Here is a 20,216-nt window from a genome sequence, read left to right as displayed (position 1 = left end):
CCTCTCTCTCTGGCTCGTGACTCACTTCCCCTTCAAATAACACCAAGGTGCAGAAGACTGTACACCAGACGCTGCCCACGGCCCCGGGAAGTGCAAGTAAGTAAGTGGTGTGGGCAGAACCGGGTCTGGGTGCGAGTCTCCCTGTCTCCTCCGTGCCTGGGTCTGTCCTCTCAGGGGTCAGGCCCCTTGCTCCGGGCCGTGAGGGCCAGGCGGCACGTCTCAGAGAGATGCAAGACCAGGAGATTTCAAAGCCCAAAGAGATTTTAAAAGATCCTCCAAGTGCATTTTGACTTAGAAAATCCATCAATACCAGAGGAAAATCCCAGCTCTAATCAGGGTTTGTAACTCCTTCCAGAAAGTTCCCAAGAGATGATTTTCAATCTATGAAACAGCAGAGAATTTTATTTCATGGTTCTTCGCTCTTTTCAAGTTGAGGTATTTGACTATTTGACTTGTGATGTTTTCTGTCATTTTATGGCTTGTCTTTTGAGCGTCTTGTTTTGCCAAGAATTGCATTTCTCATAACTTGGTTTCAAAGAAATTTGAAGGGATTTACCCCAGGGTAGGAATTTGAACTCACAGCTCCCGGGGGACTCTGCTTGTCTGGCTATTTGTGAGCCTGCTATTTGAAAGAATATTTAAGTTGGTCTTTGATAGGAAAAATTGACGTTTTGACTTAACCTACCCAGTCCAAAAAAAATTCCCTAATGTCCTATCTAGCAACACATCTAGCAACTTCTCTAGAACTGAATTAGAGCTATTCAGAGACACTGTGAATAAAAGGAATAATTAGCATTTGTTGCTGGCAACTGTTAAGGAAATGAAGTTTTGTATTTTAATGTCAATATGTGTAAGAAATTCTTATGTAAATGATAGTATCTCCAGTGATTGCTGTCTGAATCCTACTTTTTTTTTTCTTTTTCTTTTTTTTTTTTTCAGAAAAATAGTCTACACAGTGGCCATACACACATGCTCTATGCCACTACATGTCCTTTTCTTTTTGGGTCACACCCGGCAATGCACAGAGGTTACTCCTAGCTCTGCACTCAGGAATCACCCCTGGCAGGACTCAGGAGACCATAAGGGATGCTGGGAATCGAACCTAGGTTGGCCTCGTGCAAAGCAAACACCCTCCCCGCTGTGCTATCGCTCCAACCCCTATGCCACTACATTTTATTACTGGTCAGTTAAGATGAAACAGAAGGAAAACTGTTGCAAATTCACAAGTAGCCTTTGTTTTCTTATCCCATCAGTTACTGTGCAACAGTGTGCAGACACAAAACTGTCTCAGAATTCCCCATCGTGTTTGAATTTCCTCATGTTTAAGAGTAAGAGCTTACACAGACCAAAGCTTTCATGAATAAAATACGATAAATATGATTTAGGTTCTGAATTGAATTATAAAATGATTAATACCTAAATACTTATTTGTGAGTTTTTGCCATTAAAAAATCAACCCTTGCTTTCTAGTTATCTGGTGAAGTCTTCGGAGGATTTAACGCAGCAAATGAATTTTAATTTCATTTGCCAGAGAGTTAAGTTAGAATTGTTTCAGCTTTCTGGCAGGTACACTAGCATTTTGAGATTATTTTTCTGTGTTCTTAAGGTAATATACAATAATGGAGGATTTGAGCTGATCAAAGTAGAACGGGTGTTTTCGCTACTTTGCATTTCATCGATGTCTGTGTCAAAACTGCCTGTAGAGGAAATAACTGACCCTGCAGCTGGCGTGGCTCAGTGCTCCAGAAAGGAAAAACGGGCCACGGGGCAAGGAGGAACAAGGCGGGCTCTGACACAGAACTTTCCAAAAACAATCATTTTCCATGTAAAATATTGATTCTCCTTTCCATGTAAAACACTTAAGCTGTGTGTTATTTTAAGTGTTCTTTTCCTTATTGAACCAGGACGCTTACACGGCCGTCTTTGGAGCAAGTCGTAGTGAAGGAGACACAAAGCAAGCTCATCCTTCTTCCACCTTGCTTCAGTATTATTTCAGGAAATACACGCAGTGCCCCCTGTGTGGGACTAACAGGGTGGCATCAGATGTAGCACAAAGAAAAAAGAAATTGTGATTTGCCGAAGCACATTGCTGTGTGTAGTGTGCTTAACCCGGCACGTCCTAGCTAGGGCCGTAGCTCACCTGGGTACCACTTCTCTGCCTTGGCCAGTCGGGGCCCATGTTCCGGGCACCTTCTCCTGCCAGAGCTGCCCGGCCCGGCTGCCCTCCCTGCACCCTCAGCTCTGCTTACACCTGGGGTTGGTGTCGCAGCCTGGCCCCTCTCCAGGGCCCGAAACACAGGCCACGTTATCCTCATGACCACGTGGTCTCAGTCATCTCAGCACGCGCAGCAGCGGCCCAGGGCCCACTGGGTCCCCGTGAGCCCGGGAAGGTGACCTGGAGGGGCCGACCCAGCTCGGGCGTCTCTGCAGCCAGCAGGGTGCCCGCCCCTCAGCCACCTCCCTGGCCCTTTCACTGATAGGTTCTCTTCACCGTTCAGGAACATTTTATTTTGAAGTAATTTCCTCCCTTTTTGGTTTTGATTTCCTCGACATTGAAAATATCACTAAAGTCAACTTCCTGCAGTATTTTGCATTTTTTCTTCAGTGTATTTTATAGACTCGGTCTAATACCGAATTCTGTATTTTGATGAAGCTTTGGCTCTTAGCATAGAGAGTGGTTTGATTTTAGTCTGTGTCTTTTTATTTTATTATTGTTTTTAATTGTGTCACCCTGAAATACAGTTATAAAGGCCGTCAAGATGGTCGGAGTCACACAGTGTCCCAACACCGTCCTCCACCAGGGCACGTTTCCCAGCACCAGTGCCCAGGTTCCTGCCTGCCACCCCCACCCGCCCCCTGCCCTGCCTCTCTCTCTCCCTCCCTCTCCACATCTCTCGCCCCTCCCTCTCCCTCTCTCTCCTCTCTGTCTCTCTCTCTTCCCTCTCTTCTTTCTCTCTCTCTCTCTCTCTCTCTCTCTCTCTCTCTCTCTCTCTCTCTCTCCCCCTCCCTCCTCTGTCTCTGTCTCTCTCCCCCCCTTGTGCTCAGGAGCGACGGCCCTGCTTGACCAAACATGAGAGGTTGCCCAGGGCAGGAGTGAGACTCAGTTTCCCTCCCAGGAGGGGGAAGCTCTGGGCTTGTGTCCCACAGCTGCCCTGGGAGACTCCTCCTGCCTCTCGGCCCTTCGCGGGGACCCTCCTCCGAGGGGAGTGCTCGCTCTCTGCTCTTCCCGGCCGTGCTCCAGGGCAGCCCGGTCCCGGCTGAGCAGCAGGAGGCCGAGGCCCCCGGGACCCCACCGGGCCCTTGGCAGGTCTCAGGGGGGCCATGACCTGGGTTTGAATGTCCCCCAGTGTCTCCCCTGAGCTCGAGAGCGGGGCCCCTTCATGGGGACGAGGGCGGTCAGGCCCTTAGCGCTGCCTCCGGGTTCTTCCCCCCAGGGCGCGGGATGCCGGGTTACAGGCTCATCTACTTCAACATGCGGGGGAGGGCGGAGATCATCCGCTACATCTTCGCGTACCTGGACGTGCCGTACGAAGACCACAGAGTCGAGCAAGCAGACTGGCCCAAGGTCAAGCCAGGTCAGTGGCCCAAACGGAGGGGAAATGCATTTCCAGAACCTTCTGTCTTCCCTCAGAGAAATGGAAAACTAAAGCTTTATGATATGTTGTAGTTCTATGTCCAGAAGCAGCTTTCAGGCAGCTACCCCCCCCCTTTTTTTTTAAGTAAGATAACTTTATTTAGGGACCCGCGAGAGCATGGCCAGAGAAAGCCATGAGCACTGGCAGGGAGTCCCTGATGCAAGAGAAGCAGCAATACTACGTCACTTAAATACTTTTTCCTATTAAAAGTAAAAATACTTGCTTCAATCTCTTGTGCCCCTCGTGGTCCCCTGAGCCCTGCCAGGAGTGATCCCTGAGCACTGAGTCAGGAGTCAGCCCCCAAACAAGGAAACTGAAACTGCAGCAAAAACGCAAATCTCAGAGAAAAATCACACGAAGATCAAACAGCACATTCCGTTGGGGCTGCAAGGGGAGTAGTGAAGTTCGCATCCTTCCCTCCGGGACGCCCCGTCCCGCCCCGAGTGCTCACCCCCGGCTCTGCGCTCAGGGCTCCCTCCTGGCGGGCTCGCGGGCTCACGGGGTGCCGGGATCAAGACCAGAGGTGGATCATGGCAAGGCGAGCACCCTGCTGGCTGCACTCTCTTCAGCCCCTAACGCTGCTATTCTTGATGATTAAATGAGATGGATATGGTACAGATATTTAGGACGTTTCGACAGTATCGAAAAACCCAACCTGTTGAATATTTGGCACTTAAATATTTTTGAAAAAGAGACTGATAAGTAAATAAACAAACCTGTCGAGTTCCTCACATTCAATTCTGTCTTGACTTGTCATTTTTATTTAAAGCAGAATTGTTGCATTTCTCAATATTTCCCCAGATCTTCCCGGCTGAAGGGAATCCTTAAGTCGGTGGTGGTTAAGACACAGGCCCCAAACCCCTAATAGCATCAGTACCGCGGGGAAGGCGTCCGCCTTGCACACGGCTGACCCTCAGCACCCATATGGCCCCCCGAGCCCCGCCAGGAATGAGCCCTGAGCACAGAGCCAGGAGAGAGCCCTGAGCACAGCCGGGTGTGGCCCCAAACCTGATGCCAGTAAACAAAACCTTAATAGAGACACAGCATCAAAAGATCCCGTGCAAGAGGACCGGGTGAGTTTATCTGGCGTGAATGCCCCAGGTGGTGTCTCAACACCGGAGCAGGTTGCTGTCAGGCCCAGCCCCCAGCCCTGGCAGGGAGCCGTGCCTCAGGGGGACCCCACTGCTTCTGTTCCCGTCCTTGGCACAGTCACGTGCCGCTGTCCCTGCAGGGGAAGCTGGGAAACACTGACTTTCGTGATTAACCACCTACACACCTAAAAATCTAGGACTTCCTGACGTTGGGTGGCGGGTGGGGGAGAAATTAGGCCTCTGGTCTCATCCACCCAGCTCAGGGTTTTCTCAGGTCTTCGCACGCCCCAGTGATGTCCCTCTGGGTATCTTTTAAGATTTCTGGGATCTTACAGGAGAGCAGAATTGCAGAATTGCACTCGTAGGCAAGGGTCAGCGGCCACAGGACGAAAGGCAACAGTCGTGACACTTTCCTCTAAGGAAACCTTCCTGGACTCCTCTAGCGGATTATTCATGACAAGCAATACAAAACTCAGGGTTTCAGTTCTGCTTCGGGGGCAGGCTTTGGAATTCGGGATGGGAACATTCGAGACACGGTGGAGGGAAGGTGCGGTGGTGTGGGATTGGTGTTCGAGTGGTAAATGTAATGAGTGATCGTGAACAACTTTATAAAAATTAAATAAGATACTTACAAAGTTCTTCCCGGTCAAACCCAGCAGAGGGCGCACGTGTACATATTTCTATTTTCTCAGAACTTACAGACTTGAAATACTTAAAAAAGAGAGAGAGACAGAGAGAGAGAGAGACAGAGAGAGAGAGAGAGACAAGCAGCAGCTCATAATAACAAAGAAGTCAAATAGAGAGAATACGCCTCCAGGAGCCCGGAAGCATCAAGGACGGTGGCCCACCCACAGCCCTGGGGTGCCAACCCCCCCGGGTGAGGGCAGCTGCCACTCCTCCAGGCCCGGAGCTGGGGCCAGCGGTCACTGACAGCCCAGCAGCAGGCCCAGGGCAGCTTTCCGTGGCCCAGCACCTAGGATGTTGCCGTGAGCTGCCGTTACCCTGCAGGGCCCCAGGGGGTCTGTCCCGCGTGCTCAGCACGGCCCACGGCCTGGGGAGGTGCTCGGAGCAGGTTTGGCATCTCCTGAGCTGCTGCTCCTCGTGACGGTGCCCGGCACAAGGCTCAGGGGCAGCCGGAACTCTGGCCAGCACCAGACTGACCACCTGCGAGGCCTGTCTCTTGCTGCCCGCCCCCACGAGCCTAGCAGGACCCTCAGCGGTTCTAGTTACATTGGGACTCTGAGGTACAAGAGTCGTTTAGTCCTTGTCCGTCTCCAAAACTAAGGCACTGGTTGAGAAATCGGACATCTAAGTATCATGTGGTTGTTACGATTTAGAGTTCATTGATTCGGACCCATTTTTAAATGATAAAAGTGACGGCAAACACTTTGGCTGTTGTTGTTTTAACATACACGGGAAGCCACTGAAGCAGCAAGATGATGTCGATACTGTTAGGGTTATTTTAATGCTTTCTCAAGTCAAGCTTTTTCCTGTAATCAAATTTGGTGTTAAGAATCCGTCTTTTATTTGTGCAAACATGCTTTCTATGTACTTCACATGTTCACTAGTGAAAATAAGAATTTAGGGGCCGGAGCGATAGCACAGCGGGGAGGGCGTTTGCCTTGCACGCGGCCGACCCGGGTTTGATCCCCGGCATCCCATATGGTCCCCCAAGCACCGCCAGGACTAATTCCTGAATGCAGAGCCAGGAGTGACCCCTGAGCATCGCCGGGTGTGACCCAAAAAGCAAAAAAAGAAAGAAAATAAGGATTTAGCTAGATTCTGTTGTCGTTGTTTGGGGGCCACGCCTGGCTGTGCTCAGGGCTTCCTTCTGGCTCTGACTCAGGGATCATTTTCAGAAGGGCTCAGGGACCCTAAGGGGTTCCGGGGTCAAATCCGGCTCAGCCGTGAGCAAGGCAAATGCCCTACCCACTGTACTATCGCTCCATCCCCTTAGCTAGATTCTTTACCCTAATTCAGTGATAAATACTTGTATCCCTTATAATACAGTTGTAGACAGTACTGTGATACAGGACTGAGGTTACAAAAATTAGTAAAACCTTTAGAGAAATTTTAAGGTTAAGTTATGAGTATATGCAAGTCTATGGGATAATATGCTATTACATGCACGTATGTATCAATGAGATAATATGTAATCACAGACACATTTATACACTGCAAGCACGGCTTTGGGCTCTGACTCTCTCGTCCTAGAGCGTGTCTTCTAGCAATCTGTGTGGTGCATAAATGTAGAGATTTCAACAGAAAGTGGCTCTAGACTAAATGACCAACAACTGCGTGACTTTCTAATGCGGTTCCATTTCAGGCCCACGCTTTGTCTGAGCAGCTACTCCCGAAAGGGGCGGGATCCTGAGTCGCTGCGTTCAGGACGTTGACCCTCTGCTCTAATTGTTCCTTTCAGCGCTCCCGTTCGGCAAAATCCCGGTTTTGGAGGTGGACGGGGTGGCTCTCCACCAGAGCCTCGCCATAGCGAGATACCTGACCAAAAACACAGGTAGGGGATTTCAAGAGCCGCACACACAGCTGCCCCCGGCCCCTGGGACTGGCCGAGTGGCCGGGAGCACTGTGCAGGGATGGGCTTCAGACTGCGTGAGCACTGGCGGGGGAGTCCCACAGAACAGGGCTGGACAAGTCGGGTCCGGTGTGAGGAAAGGCCCCGGGGTTGCGCGGGGCCTGGCGGGTGAGAAGCGCCCCCACCCAGCAGGCCAGAGGGCAGGACGGTGGGGAGGGCTCACCTGGCCCCTGGCCCCTGGGTGTGCCCTGCGTCCCCGAGCCCCACCAGCATGGCCCCTGGGTGCTGCGGGTGTGGCCCCAGAGTGTTGGTTGTCGGGAGGAAGACTAGACAGGGGTCTGCAGCTCGGTCCCTTCCACACGACTTCCCGGACAAGTGACCTCCCTGTCCAGTGCTCACGTCTGCTTCCTGCCACCAGTGTGGCCCCAGCCCTGCCCGGAGAGTCTGGCCCAAGCGCTGGGGCACCGCGAAGGTCCCACAGACACCGGGGGAACCCGGAGGCTCACGGTCCTCCCGCTGCCTCACTTCATCCACTCGCTGCCCTCCTTTCAGCCGCGCCAAGGCAGGAAGAAAAGGTGCAGGGAGGCGGGACAGCAGGCGGCCTCGCACGGCCTCCTCGGGCCATCCCCCACCCCCCTCAGGGGGATCCCTGAGCACAGAGCCAGGAGTCAGCCCTGAGCACTGTCAAGCGTGGCCCAACGCCCCCACCCACCCCGGCAGATACCAAGGGGGCGGGAGCACTGGGCTAGGCTTGGGGCTGAAGCCATGGCTTGAATTACGTGGTTTCAGCTAACCGCAGGTCATTGTCACAGCCACAGATCACACGTCCCTGGAGACAATGACAGGGGCAGGGCAGGTGGCGGCGAGGAGCCCCCGAGTCTGCGGGCAGCGGGACTCCGAGCCTTGGTGGGGCCTCACCGCCCCCAGACTCGCCCATTCCCCGGGCCCGAGCACCGGTGGCTGAGCACCTGTGTCTGCCGAGGGTGCGGGTGTCTGGGAGCTCACGTGCTTCCCACGGGGCGTCTCTGGGGGCTCCGCAGGGACCTCACCTGCCTCTGCGTACGGGGACTCGACTCCCAGGGGAGCCTCGGGCGCTGGAGTCTCTCAGCTCCCCGCAGCGGAGACTCACTCGGCTGTCCCGTGTCCCGTGCCCCGGCCCGCTCTGTGTGGCGGAAGCAGTGCGGCCACTGGTGCTGCAGGAAGGGAGCCTGGGGGAGGGTCCCGGGCCCACCCGCGGGTCTGAGACTGGAGAATCTGCATCCCTTCCTCCCCCCTCCTAAGCCGCTCTCGGGCCCTGCCCTACTCCCGTGGGCCGGGGGATTCGGCTCCAAGCCCCACTGGCCGGGTGCCTCCTGCCCGCGGGCTCCTGGCCCTGCCCTGGGGCTGTCACGTCTCTGCGGAGGCCTCGGGGACCAGCCAGCCGCTGCCCTATGCCCTCACGGCCCCTCTCACCCCAGCCCTCCTGCCGATCCTCTTGCCAGCAGGGGATTTGCTTTTTCTCTTTCAAACATTTTGGACTCCACCCACAGTGCTCGGGGTTCTGCGCCCAGGCACCACTTCTGAGGGGGCTCAGGAAACCATATGGGCTCCAGGCACAAAACCTGGGTGGTCCCTGTGCAAGACGAGCGCCCGACCCGTGGTCCCCTCTCCTGCGCACGTGGAGCTCACACCCCGAACCCTGTGAGTCACAGCAGCAACCATTAGGCACAGCCGCTCCGACTGGAAACAACCCGGGAGTCTGCTCTGGTGACTAAAGCAGGTCGAGGTCTGCGGTCAGGGCACCGAGGGCTGCCTCAGGCTTGGCCCCACCACCGGGCGCCTTCCCCAGCACCTCAGGGCCCCACACGCCGCCGGGAGACACTCCCAGGTGCCACTGCTGTGGCCCAGACCCAAACCCAGAGACACTGCAGTGTGCGCACACGCACAGTTCCACACAGTGCACACACACAGCTCCACACTGTGCACACACACAGCTCCACACGGTGCACACACACAGCTCCACACGGTGCACACACACAGCTCCACACGGTGCACACACACAGCTCCACATGGTGCACACACACAGTTCCACACGGTGCACACGCACAGCTCCACACGGTGCACACACACAGCTCCACATGGTGCACACACACAGTTCCACACGGTGCACACGCACAGCTCCACACGGTGCACACACACAGCTCCACACGGTGCACACACACAGTTCCACATGGTGCACACACACAGCTCCACACGGTGCACACACACAGCTCCACATGGTGCACACACACAGTTCCACACGGTGCACACGCACAGCTCCACACGGTGCACACACACAGCTCCACATGGTGCACACACACAGTTCCACACGGTGCACACGCACAGCTCCACACGGTGCACACACACAGTTCCACACGGTGCACACGCACAGCTCCACACGGTGCACACACACAGCTCCACACGGTGCACACACACAGCTCCACATGGTGCGCTGTTCGTCGGCCTGCAGGGGAATACTCGGCAGATTATTATTATTTTTTTTTGTCAAAAACATGGAGGAAACTGACTGGGCATTTTGCTTAGTGAAACAAACCAGACGAGAAAGAGAAACACGCGTGTGTGATCTTACTCAGACAGAGAAAAGAGACAAATGGACTAAGAACAAAACATGTTCTCACCAGGAAGCACAAACAGGCTGGCCTGGAACCGGCTCTGAGAAAGTCCTGCCTGAAACGGCCCACAGTGAGGAGGGGCAAAGGGCAAAGGGACTCAGACTAGAAGGAGAAGCACTTGGGGAGGTAGACTGGGGCCTGGCTGGAGCACCGGGGTGTGGATGCCGTTCCTCCGCAGTGCAGGGGTCCCAGCTGTGGGTGGCCGGAGTGCAGCGCTTGTTAATCCAGGAGTGTGTGGACAGTGCCGAATCGGGTCACAGCAAGTCTAGCCACACCCCTCAAGTAACATCATTTGAAAAAAACCTTTTGTTTTAGTTTTGGGGCCACTGCCAGCAGCACTCAGGGCTCACCCCTGGCTCTGCACGGGGGTCCGGGGACCCTCTGTGGGGCCTGAGGTAGAACCCGGGCAGCCACTTGCAAGTCCAGTGGCTGCATTTTTCCTCCAGTCCAGAATTTCTCTCTTTGTGATGAAAACGTTCCCCCTTTTCCCGGAGGGCTGGGGGTGGCGGGGAGGGGAGGGCCCACACCCAGCAGCTCGGGCTCTCTCCCGCCTCCGTCTCAGAGGGCACCCAAGGTGCTTGGAGAGACTGTACGGGGTGCCCAGGGTCAAGCCGCGGCCACTGCTTGCGAGCCCGGTGCCTGCTCTGACCCCTGCGCTAGGCAGGGTGCCTCGAGCTGCCCAGCAAAGACGTCTGGGGCCCGAGAGTAGCACAGCAGCTTCTGCTGGGAGTGACCCCTGAGCACAGACGCCGGGAGTGCCCCGAACACAGTCCTGTGTGGCCCCAAACGAAAACAAACACACAAAAGTAAGCCTGGGGGCTGGAGTGATAGCACAGCGGGGAGGGCGTTTGCCTTGCACGCGGCAGACCCGGGTTCAATCCCCAGCATCCCATAGGGTCCCCCAAGCACCGCCAGGAGAAACCTGAGTGCATGAGCCAGGAGTGACCCCTGTGCATTGCCGGGTGTGGCCCCCAAAACAGAAACAAACAAAAAACAAGTAAGTTTGGACAACAATCGCGCCTGCTGAAGGCGTGCGACGAGCTCCCTCTCTCTCCGCACAGAGCTGGCCGGGAGAACGGAGCTGGAGCAGTGCCAGGTGGACGGGATCGTGGGCACGCTGGACGACTTCATGTCGCGGTTTCCCTGGGCAGAGAAGAATCACGAGGTGAAGGTAACGTGACGTTTCTTACTCTTGGTGCTGCCGCTCAGAAAAGGCCCTTTGACGCAAACCTACCAAGTGAGGCACAGAGCAAAACACAAAGAAAAACTCACAAGAAAAATTCTGACAGAAATAGATTTGGCTCTTGGGGCTGGAGCCATAGCACAGTGGGGAGGGCGTTTGCCTGGCACGTGGCCGACCTGGGTTCGATTCCCAGCATCCCATATGGTCCCCCGAGCACTGCCAGGGGTAATTCCTGAGTGCAGAGCCAGGAGTGACCCCTGTGCATTGCTGGGTGTGACCCAAAAATCAAAAACAAAAACAAACAGAAAATAAAGAAATGTATGTGGCTCTTGGAGTCAAATGCCCCAGTTGGATTCTAGCTCCTTTCGTACAAGTTGCCACATAGCTCCCGTCGATGGCTCCAAATCCTGCTGTGGAGTCGGGAGGTCCCAGACTGTACTCTGAGATAGTCAGGGTAGAAAGGTTAGTGCTTATCCCACTAACTCAGCGTTATCCCACTGAAACTGCTCATTGTTTTTCCTTCTGTCAAAAAACAAAGGACACGGCACCTGCTGTCTACATGTCTGCGTAAATTTGGACAAAATGCTCCTTTCTAAGTCTCCAGGACCTGGAAAAGGGTGTTTAACTGCACCTGCCAGAGTCCCGCCCGTAACCGGGGTCATCTGCTGCTCCCTCCTTTGTCTGACTGTGCCCCGCTGCGGCTTCGTGCCTGAGAATGTCTCGCAGAGCCTTCTTGAGGCTCGGCGAGAGCCAGGGGCGGAACTCTCTCTCGCCTTCCTGCTTCCGGCAGTTTGGCTCCCAGCACACACGGGGTCCCCAGAGCATGGCCAGGGGTCCCTGCTGCACTTACAGCCAAGAGTAGGCTCTGAGCACCACTGGGCGGGCGGGGGCTTCAGAATGCAGCAGCCCGAACAGCACGCCCTCTACCTCCACGTCAGGGCAGCAGTGCTCTCTGGCCAGGGGGAGCACGGCGGCAGGAGGCACGACCGTGGATTCTCCAGTGCGACCACGGCGGGGGAGCGGGTCCGGGGTGTCGCAAGACCTGCCCGTGCCCACCCAGCGGGAGCTGGTCTGAGTCCGTTCGCCCCGTCCCCTGCGGTTGGCACTGCTGCCACCTTCTGGCCAGGCAGCAGTCGGGAAAGCTGCGTGAAGAGGCCCAGGAGGAGCAACCGCTGCTTCTGAACATCCCCTAGACACAGGGTCCACTTCCAGCACGTTTCCTTCTGACTGGACACGCACAGTTTCTCTGATGCTGCTCACACAGCCTCAGTGGTGGGTGGGGCTGAGCCACGCCCAGGAGGGCTCAGGGGTTGCTCCTGACCCTGTGCTCAGAGGCTCCGCCTGGCGGGTGTCAGGGGCTGAGCCTGGGCCAGCCCTTAGCCCTGGTGCCGTCTCTGAGACTTCGGCCTCTGACCCACCTGAAGGGCCAGGCGGGCTGGGGTACGGGGAGCAGGGGAAAGGAGCGGTAGTGGTCCACTTTTGTTTTGGTTTCTTTGCCCTTGGGTCACACCTGGCGATGCTCAGGGGTCACTCCTGGCTCTGCACTCAGGAATTACTCCTGGGGGTGCTCGGGGGACCATATGGGATGCTGGGAATCGAACCTGGGTCGGCCGCGTGCAAGGCAAACGCCCTACCCGCTGTGCTATCGCTCCAGCCCCAAGTGTCCAGTCTTTTTTTTTTTTTTTTTGGTTTTTGGGTCACACCTGGCGATGTTCAGGGGTTATTCCTGGCTCTTCACTCAGGAATTACCCCTGGCGGTGCTCAGGGGTCCATATGGGATGCTGGGATTTGAACCCGGGTCGGCCGCATGCAAGGCAAACGCCCTCCCCGCTGTGCTATCGCTCCAGCCCCTCTGGTCTTAATGACAGTGGTAGTTGGGTCGTCAAACAATTTCCTGGTGTCGGCAGGCACTTACCTGGGCTCCAATCCTGGCATCATGGATGGTTCCCAGAACGGCCAGGGGTGATCCTCGGTGGAGAGTCAGAATAAGCCCCGAGCAGAGCCGTATGTGGCCCAAAAGCCAAAACAAAAAAAAAAGGGAAAATGGCAATAAACAATGCCTTGGAGAAACACACAGCCTGTCATTTCACTGCAAGTCAGTTGTTAGGATACTGCAACAAGGACTTCTCAAGGCCAAAACATCTTTCCTTTCATAACTCTGTGGAAGGGAAGGTAGGACATTTGTTACCTCGCAAGGACAGTAGATGGGATCAAGGTCAACATGCGTGTGAAGGGGCCAGAGAGAGCAAGGCCGGTGGAGCACTTTCCCGGCACACGGCCGGCCTCGGTTCATCCCCAGAACCCCGAATGGGTCACTGAGTACCTCCAGGAGGACGCGCTGAGCACAGAGCCGGGAGTAACCCCTCAGCATAGCTGGGTGTGGCCCCCAAACCAAACAAACAAAAAACTTGCGTTTTAGGGCCAGAGAGACAGTAGCGTGAGTGAGGCCTCTGCCTTGATTCCAGCACCTCGTACGGCGGGCCCCTGCCGGAGTGATCCCTGAGCACAGAACGGGAGCCGAGCGCCCAGCTGTGGTCCGAAATCAAAACAGCTTCCTGTGTTACTCGTGTACGGGAACGTCATGGGTTTTGTGGGTTTGTTTTGTGACCTGGTACCGTACTCCCTGGGTTCGCTATTTCTACGAGGTCTTCGGTGCGTCTTTAGTTTCCACGCACAGTATCGTGATGTTCGGAAATGCTGGGAGTCTTCCAGCCTGGACCTTCCTGCTGTCTTCCCCCGTCTGACTGCTGTGTCGGGGCGCTGCTGATGTCCTGCCTCGCGCCTGATCTCAGGGACAGGCTGGCGTGCCACTGAGTCTCACAGGGCTGCGGGTTTGCTGCAGACGACACTTCATCGTCTCCATCCCTTTTTTTTTTTTTTAATTTATCTTGAATTGGTATTGAATCTTGTTAAAAGCCTTCGATGTGCCAATTGATATGATCCTATGATCTTGATCTTCGTTGTTGTTTATCTTTCTTTTTGTGTTGCATTAATTGATTCATGCCCATGAAACCTATCCTTGCATCCCTGAGATGAAATCCTCTTCCACGTGGTGTATCATTTTTCTGGTATATTGCTGTGTTCTTTTTCCCTAGGATTTGGCGTGCTTCTTGGGGGGTGGTTTGGGCCACACCCAGGACAAACTCAGGATTCACTCCTTGAGGTGCCGGGAGACCATCTGGGATGCTGGGATCAAACCCCTCCTGCCCTCTGTTCTGTAGAATCTTGCTATGGTTATTGCATCGATGTTCATCAGGGATATTGGTCTATAATTCTATTTTTTAGTAGTGTCTCATCTGCTTTAGATGTCATTACAATATTAACTCCTTAGAGGCTATTTGGGAAGATTCCTACTTCCTCGGCATTTTGAAAGAACGTGAGGAATATGGACACTAAGTCTTCTCTGAAGTTCAGTATAAGTCACCAGTCAATCCAGCCGCACCTGGGCATTTGCTCCTGAGGAGATTTTTAATTGCTGTTTAAATTTCTTTTCCCAAGATTGGTCTCTATAGGTTTTCTAGTTCCTCTTTGTTCAATCTTGGGAGCTTGTATCACGATCACGATCATGATATCCCGTTAATCACCGATTTCTCGGGTGGGCTCAGTAACATCTCATTTTGTCCTTTCCCTGAGATCTTAGAAGTCTCTCTCGACTCGGCCCTTCTAAGGATGTTGCACTGGGGGCTCTTCAGGGTCAGGGGAATGGGATACAGCTTGCTACTGGCTTTAGCATATGAATACACCATGGGAAGCTTGCAAGGCTGTCCCATGTGGGCAGGAAACTCTCAGAAGCTTGCCAGTTTCTCCCAGAGGGAGAAGTAGGCTACAAGATATCCCTTCTGAGAGCTTGCTTTTAAGTCTCTGGATGTTGGCCGTTGATGGGATTACACACACCTGGGTTCCTCTGCCGGTTCCTTCATGCGTGAGGCCTGTCCGAGGGTGTGGAGAGGGGCCTTGAGCATGACTGTGGTTAGGTTCCAGTGGTCTTTGGCCGCCGGGAGCTCTGCTCGGGGTGGGGAGGGAAGCTGGAGCCCATCCCCTCCGAGGGGCCCGGGGAAGACAGCCAGGCGTGCGGGCAAGAGGCTCTGCATTGCTGTCTTCTGGGAGCTTGCTAATCCTTTTTTAGTCTCTAATAATTCTAAGAACTCTCTTTTAGACTCTAATCACTTATAGAACTACAACCCAACTGGTGGGTTTTATTTTTCATTTATTTTCAGTGGTTCGTCACTATTTTATAATATTGGTTCTCGGTTCTCTGCTGGCTTCCCGCCTCTGTGTGCAACTGCTGCTGCGGCCAGGGCCAAGGCCCCAGCGCTACTGTCACAAGCACCCGCAGGGCGTGGACCGGACACAGAAGCTGAGGTGCTTGTCCAGCCTGCGACCGAGTCCTGCCTGGTCTCCGAGCACCTCCAGGAGTGACCCCTGAACAGAGCTGGGGAGGCCCCAAAACACACACAGAAAGATCTCCCGGTTCCTCTGTTCCCGGTCTCGCACCATGCACAGTTGTCAGAGTCAAGGACTTAGGTCTGGGTGTTTGGGTGAGTGTGTGTGTGTGTGTGTGTGTGTGTGTGGGCGGCCTGTGGTTTGCCGGCCCTTTCGCTGTATAATTTATAACTCGTGAATGAAACCACATTGCTGTCGACGTCATTTCACCTTATAGTTGACTTGGGTCTCACGCATCTTGCCCCAGAGGACTTGATCACGTCTGTTTCTGAAACAGCAGAGTAGCTGCGTTTACTCTTTAATTTCACAAAGTCTCATCCTTTGCGGCTTGCTCTGCGTGTGGCCACCCAGGGTGTGACTAAATGCACGTGAGCAGCGGGCAGAGCCAAGCCATGGATGGTGTTCCGTGCACGCCGCAGGGGCCCGGGGCCCGCCAGGAGGGAGCCCTGAGCACAGAGCAGGGAGTCAGCCCTGAGCACAGAGCCAGGAATCAGCCCTGAGCACAGAGCTGGGAGTCATCCCTGAGCATAGAGCCAGGAATCAGCCCTGAGCACAGAGCAGGGAGTCAGCCCTGAGCACAGAGCCAGGAATCAGCCCTGAGCACAGAGCCTGGAGTCAGCCCTGAGCACAGAGCCTGGAGTCAGCCCTGAGCACAGAGCTGGGAGTCAGCCCTGAGCACAGAGCCGGGAATCAGCCCTGAGCACAGGGCAGGGAGTTAGCCCTGAGCACAGAGCCAGGAATCAGCCCTGAGCACAGAGCCAGAAATCAGCCCTGAGCACAGAGTAGGGAGTCAGCCCTGAGCACAGAGCCAGGAATCAGCCCTGAGCACAGAGAAGGGAGTCAGCCCTGAGCACAGAGCCAGGAATCAGCCCTGAGCACTGAGCTGGGAGTGAGTCCTGAGCACAGAGCCGGGACTGAGCCCTGAGCACAGAGCCAGGAGTCGGCCCTGAGCAGAGCCTGGTGCACTCCAAAACCCAAAAGGAAATTAAGGAAAATATAAAATGCACAGAAACATAATAGAACCATCTGTCCACTAATAAAGACCAAGAGAGAAACCCCCCAGAGGTTTCGGGGAAGAAACATTTATCAACACAAAGCGAGTAAGAGCTGCAGACCCAGCACCCGCCGTTTCAATCCCTGGCTAAGCTCTGGCCCATACAGGGTAACAGGCCCGGGCCAGGCTGGAGTCTACACCGTGCTCAGTCCGGAGAACAGTCGCCTCCGCCTCTTTCTGGGGTCACGGCAGAGCAAAAGCGGGGACACCTCCCCAAGGGTTAGAGGCGCGAGCAGAGAGGGGGTCTGGGGACGCTGTGTGTGTGGGGGGGGTGCCTGCGTGGAGAGCACTGACCCGGGCCCTCCTGCTCCCCCCTCCCCCCCAGGAGCGGGCCTTCGAGCAGCTGCTCACGCAGGACGCGCCCGGCCTCCTGCAGGACCTGGACATGTGCCTGGGGGAGAAGGAGTGGTTTGTAGGCGACTCCGTGAGTATGCGTCCTGTCTGGGCAGTGGGAGAGGGCCGAGCACGCCCCGACAGGGACCCCTCCCCAGCACCCGAGGGGGCCTGTGAGCCCCACCTGAAGGGATCCTTGAGCACAGAGCTGGGAGCAAGACCTGGGCACTGCCTGTGTGGTCCTCAGAGTCCCAAGAAAAAGACCATTTAAGTGTCCACTATCACTATCAGCCCGTTGATCATCAATTTTCTTGAGTGGTCTCAGTACCGTCTCCATTCGTCCCAGCCCTGAGATGTTAGCAGCCTCTCCTTACTCGTCCTTCCCAATGGTGCCCCATTGGAGGCTCTCTCAGGGTCAGGGGAATGAGACCCATCATTGTTACTGGTTTGGGCATATGAATATCCCCGGGGAGCTTGCCAGGCTCTCCCTTGCGGGCAGGAAACTCTTGGTAGCTTGCCAGGTTCTTCGAGAGGGAAAAATAGGCTATAGAGGTCACTCTCTTCCAGGAGCTTGGTTTTAAGTCTCTGGATGATGGCTGTTGGTGGGATTACACAGCGCCGGGGGCAGTTTCTGGGTGTGACTGCCAAGCTACTGGAAAATGGGGGATCTGGGTGGAAGAGGCCCAGTCCCGATCTGAGCAGGCTTGGAGGTCTCAGCCCCGGGTCCCACACACCTGGGTTCCTCTGCCCGTTCCTTCATGCGTGAGGCTTGTCCAAGCGTGTGGAGAGGGGCCTTGCGCATGGCTGTGGCTGGGTCCCAGAGGTCTTTGGCAGCGGGAGCTCTGCTCGGGGCGGGGAGGGAAACTCAGCCCACCCCCTCCGTGGGACCCCCGGGGGAGACAGCCCGGTGTGGCCGTGTCGCTCTCTCCCGGGAGCTTGGTTTCATAGTTAAGCGCCAACCCACCCCAAAGAGAGTCTTGCCTCTTATGCTGAAATGCAATTATTTGTTTCCTTAAAACCAGGTGACGTGGGCGGACTTCTACTGGGAAATCTGCAGCACCACACTCGTGGTCTTCAAGCCCGACCTGCTGGCCGGCTGTCCCCGGCTGGCCGCGCTCCAGACGCGGGTCCGAGCCCTCCCTGCCATCGCTGAGTGGATACGGCGGAGGCCCCCAACCAGGCTCTAGGCGCACACGGCCACCCCCCGAGCTGGCCTCCCGCGACTGGCCTCCCCCGAGCTGGCCGCCCCCCGAGCTGACCGTCCCCCAAGCTGGCCGCCCCCTGAGGTGGCCATCCCCCAAGCTGACCGTCCCCCGAGCTGACCATCCCCCAAGCTGACCGTCCCCTGAGCTGACCGTCCCTCAAGCTGGCTGTCCCCCCAGCTGGCCACCCCCTGAGCTGACCACCCCCCGAGCTGGCCGCCCACGAGCTGCGCCTGGTGGGCTTGGGAACAGCCCGTGTGACGGCGGAGGAGCGAGAGCCCAGCTCCCCTTTCCCGAGTGGCTCCACCTCCGGGTGCGGAAAGCCACGGGGTCTCCTGGCTCTGCCGCGTGCGTCTGGTCCAGGCGTCCAGTTCACCGCCCATTTCTCCGTGATGTGCGAAGGAGAAGTGACCGGAAGGACTCACTTCTCTGTCCTCAGGCCATCCCCATGTCACGGCCACGGCGAGCGGTGACCAGCCTGGCCACCCCGGCACGCCAGTGTCCCCGGCTGCTGTCCACAGCCCAAAGCCTGTCCCGGCCCGACAGGCTCTGCAGAACCCCGGAGTCAGCAGGACGCAGCGAAGGGGCGAGGGGGGCGGGGCGTGGTCTGCGGCAGCCCAGGGGGCAGAGACCCCGGGGCTAGGGCGCCCAGAGGCCCTGGTGCGCCTGTGGGTGGGGCGCACGCACGCCCCTCCCTGAGCCTGCACACGCTCTCCACTCTGGACGCGACCCAGACACACCCCCACTGCGTCCCGAAACATCCCCAGAGTCAGTTGATGTGTGGAAGCTGGTCGGCTCTCCCGGCCGAGCACTGGTGATGCTCAGGGACACACACAAACCCGAGGCCCGTGGGAACAGCTCCCTGCGCACAGAGGGGGACACGGAAACCGGAGGGACCAAAGGACTCCAGGGAACCTGAGGAAACGCAATGGCTACAAGGGCAGGGCGGCTGCCTGGGTCAGCCTCGGGCCCTGTGTACGGTCAGAGAGTCAGTGAGAGGGGGCGAGGGTGTGGGGGAGACGGATGAGAAGCGGCTGGGCAGGGCTCAGCCCAGTGGGGTGGGCGCTTCTCTTCCCTGCGGCCAATCCAGCTTTGATCCCCGGACCCCACAGGGTCCCCCAGGCAATGGCAGGGGTGACTCCTGAGCACAGAGCCAGGAGTGACCCCGAGCATCACTGGATGTTACAGAGAGAGAGAGAGACAGAGAGACAGAGAGACAGAGAGAGGGAGAGACAAAGAGAGAGAGCGGGAGAGACAGAGACAAAAGACAGAGAGGAACAGACAGGGAGAGACGGAGAGAGACAGAGACAGAGAGAGGGAGAGACAGAGACAAGAGACAGAGAGAGCAAGGAGAGAGGGAGAGACGGAGAGAGGAAGAGAGAGGGAGGGAGAGAGGGAGGGAGGGAGGGAGGGAGGGAAAGAGAAAGGGGGAGAGAGGTGAGGGAGGGGGGAGAGGGAGGGAGGGAGGGAAAGAGAAAGGGGGAGAGGTGAGGGAGGGGGAGAGAGGGAGGGAGAAGCGACAGGAAGCAAGGGGCAAGGTACACCAAGGGGTGACAGCCAGATACCCAAGCCACAGAGCCAACCACACTGAAACCCTGAGACCCAAACCGGAAGGTGCCGTCAGGAGGGCAGGCTGGGCTGGGGGCGGGCGGGGGGCAGTAGAGGGAAACTGAGGAGGCCGGTGGCAGGAAGTTGACACTGGTGGGGGGATCGGGGGTGAACTGTATGAGCAACTCTAAATAATGGCGCTTTAATAGACTAGAACTTGGCACTGTCCACTGTCCTCCCATTGTCCATGATTTGCTCGAGGGGCACCAGTAACATCTCCATTCTGAGACTTGTTACTGGTTTTGGCATATCAAATACACCACGGGGAGCTTGCCAGGCTCTGCCGTGCGATTGGGATACTCTCGATAGCTTGCCGGGCTCTCCGAGAGGGGCGGAGGAATCGAACCTGGGTCAGCCACGTACAGGCCTGGAAGCACAGTAACTAAAAATACAATTACCAGGACCAGAGCAAGTAGGGTGCCTGCCCTGCATGCAGCTGCCCTCGGTTCAGTCCCCAGCACCCCGTATGGCTCCTGGGACCTA

At 56.1% G+C, this 20,216-nt stretch overlaps 1 protein-coding gene across 1 annotated transcript; it reads left to right on the top strand.

The window, feature by feature from the left end:
- Positions 1 to 44: 44 nt before the first annotated feature.
- Positions 45 to 19,475, top strand: HPGDS (hematopoietic prostaglandin D synthase). The gene is made up of 6 exons (XM_055139766.1): positions 45 to 96; positions 3,435 to 3,575; positions 7,149 to 7,241; positions 10,972 to 11,081; positions 16,916 to 17,014; positions 17,946 to 19,475. The coding sequence occupies exons 2-6, from the start codon at positions 3,443 to 3,445 to the stop codon at positions 18,108 to 18,110; spliced, it is 600 nt and encodes a 199-aa protein (XP_054995741.1). The 5' UTR covers positions 45 to 96; positions 3,435 to 3,442; the 3' UTR covers positions 18,111 to 19,475.
- The last annotated feature ends 741 nt before the right edge of the window (positions 19,476 to 20,216 follow it).

The sequence above is a fragment of the Sorex araneus genome, chromosome 5 (genome assembly GCF_027595985.1).
Source record: "Sorex araneus isolate mSorAra2 chromosome 5, mSorAra2.pri, whole genome shotgun sequence".
NCBI lineage: Eukaryota > Metazoa > Chordata > Mammalia > Eulipotyphla > Soricidae > Sorex > Sorex araneus.
This window is presented reverse-complemented; position numbering and strand designations above follow the sequence as displayed.

Coding starts and splice junctions, on each gene's coding strand:
- HPGDS (XM_055139766.1), top strand. CDS start 3,443: ATGCCGGGTTACAGGCTCATCTACTTCAACATGCGGGGGAGGGCGGAG. Junction 7,242..10,971: donor ATACCTGACCAAAAACACAG/GTAGGGGATTTC, acceptor CTCTCCGCACAG/AGCTGGCCGGGAGAACGGAG. Junction 11,082..16,915: donor AGAAGAATCACGAGGTGAAG/GTAACGTGACGT, acceptor CCTCCCCCCCAG/GAGCGGGCCTTCGAGCAGCT.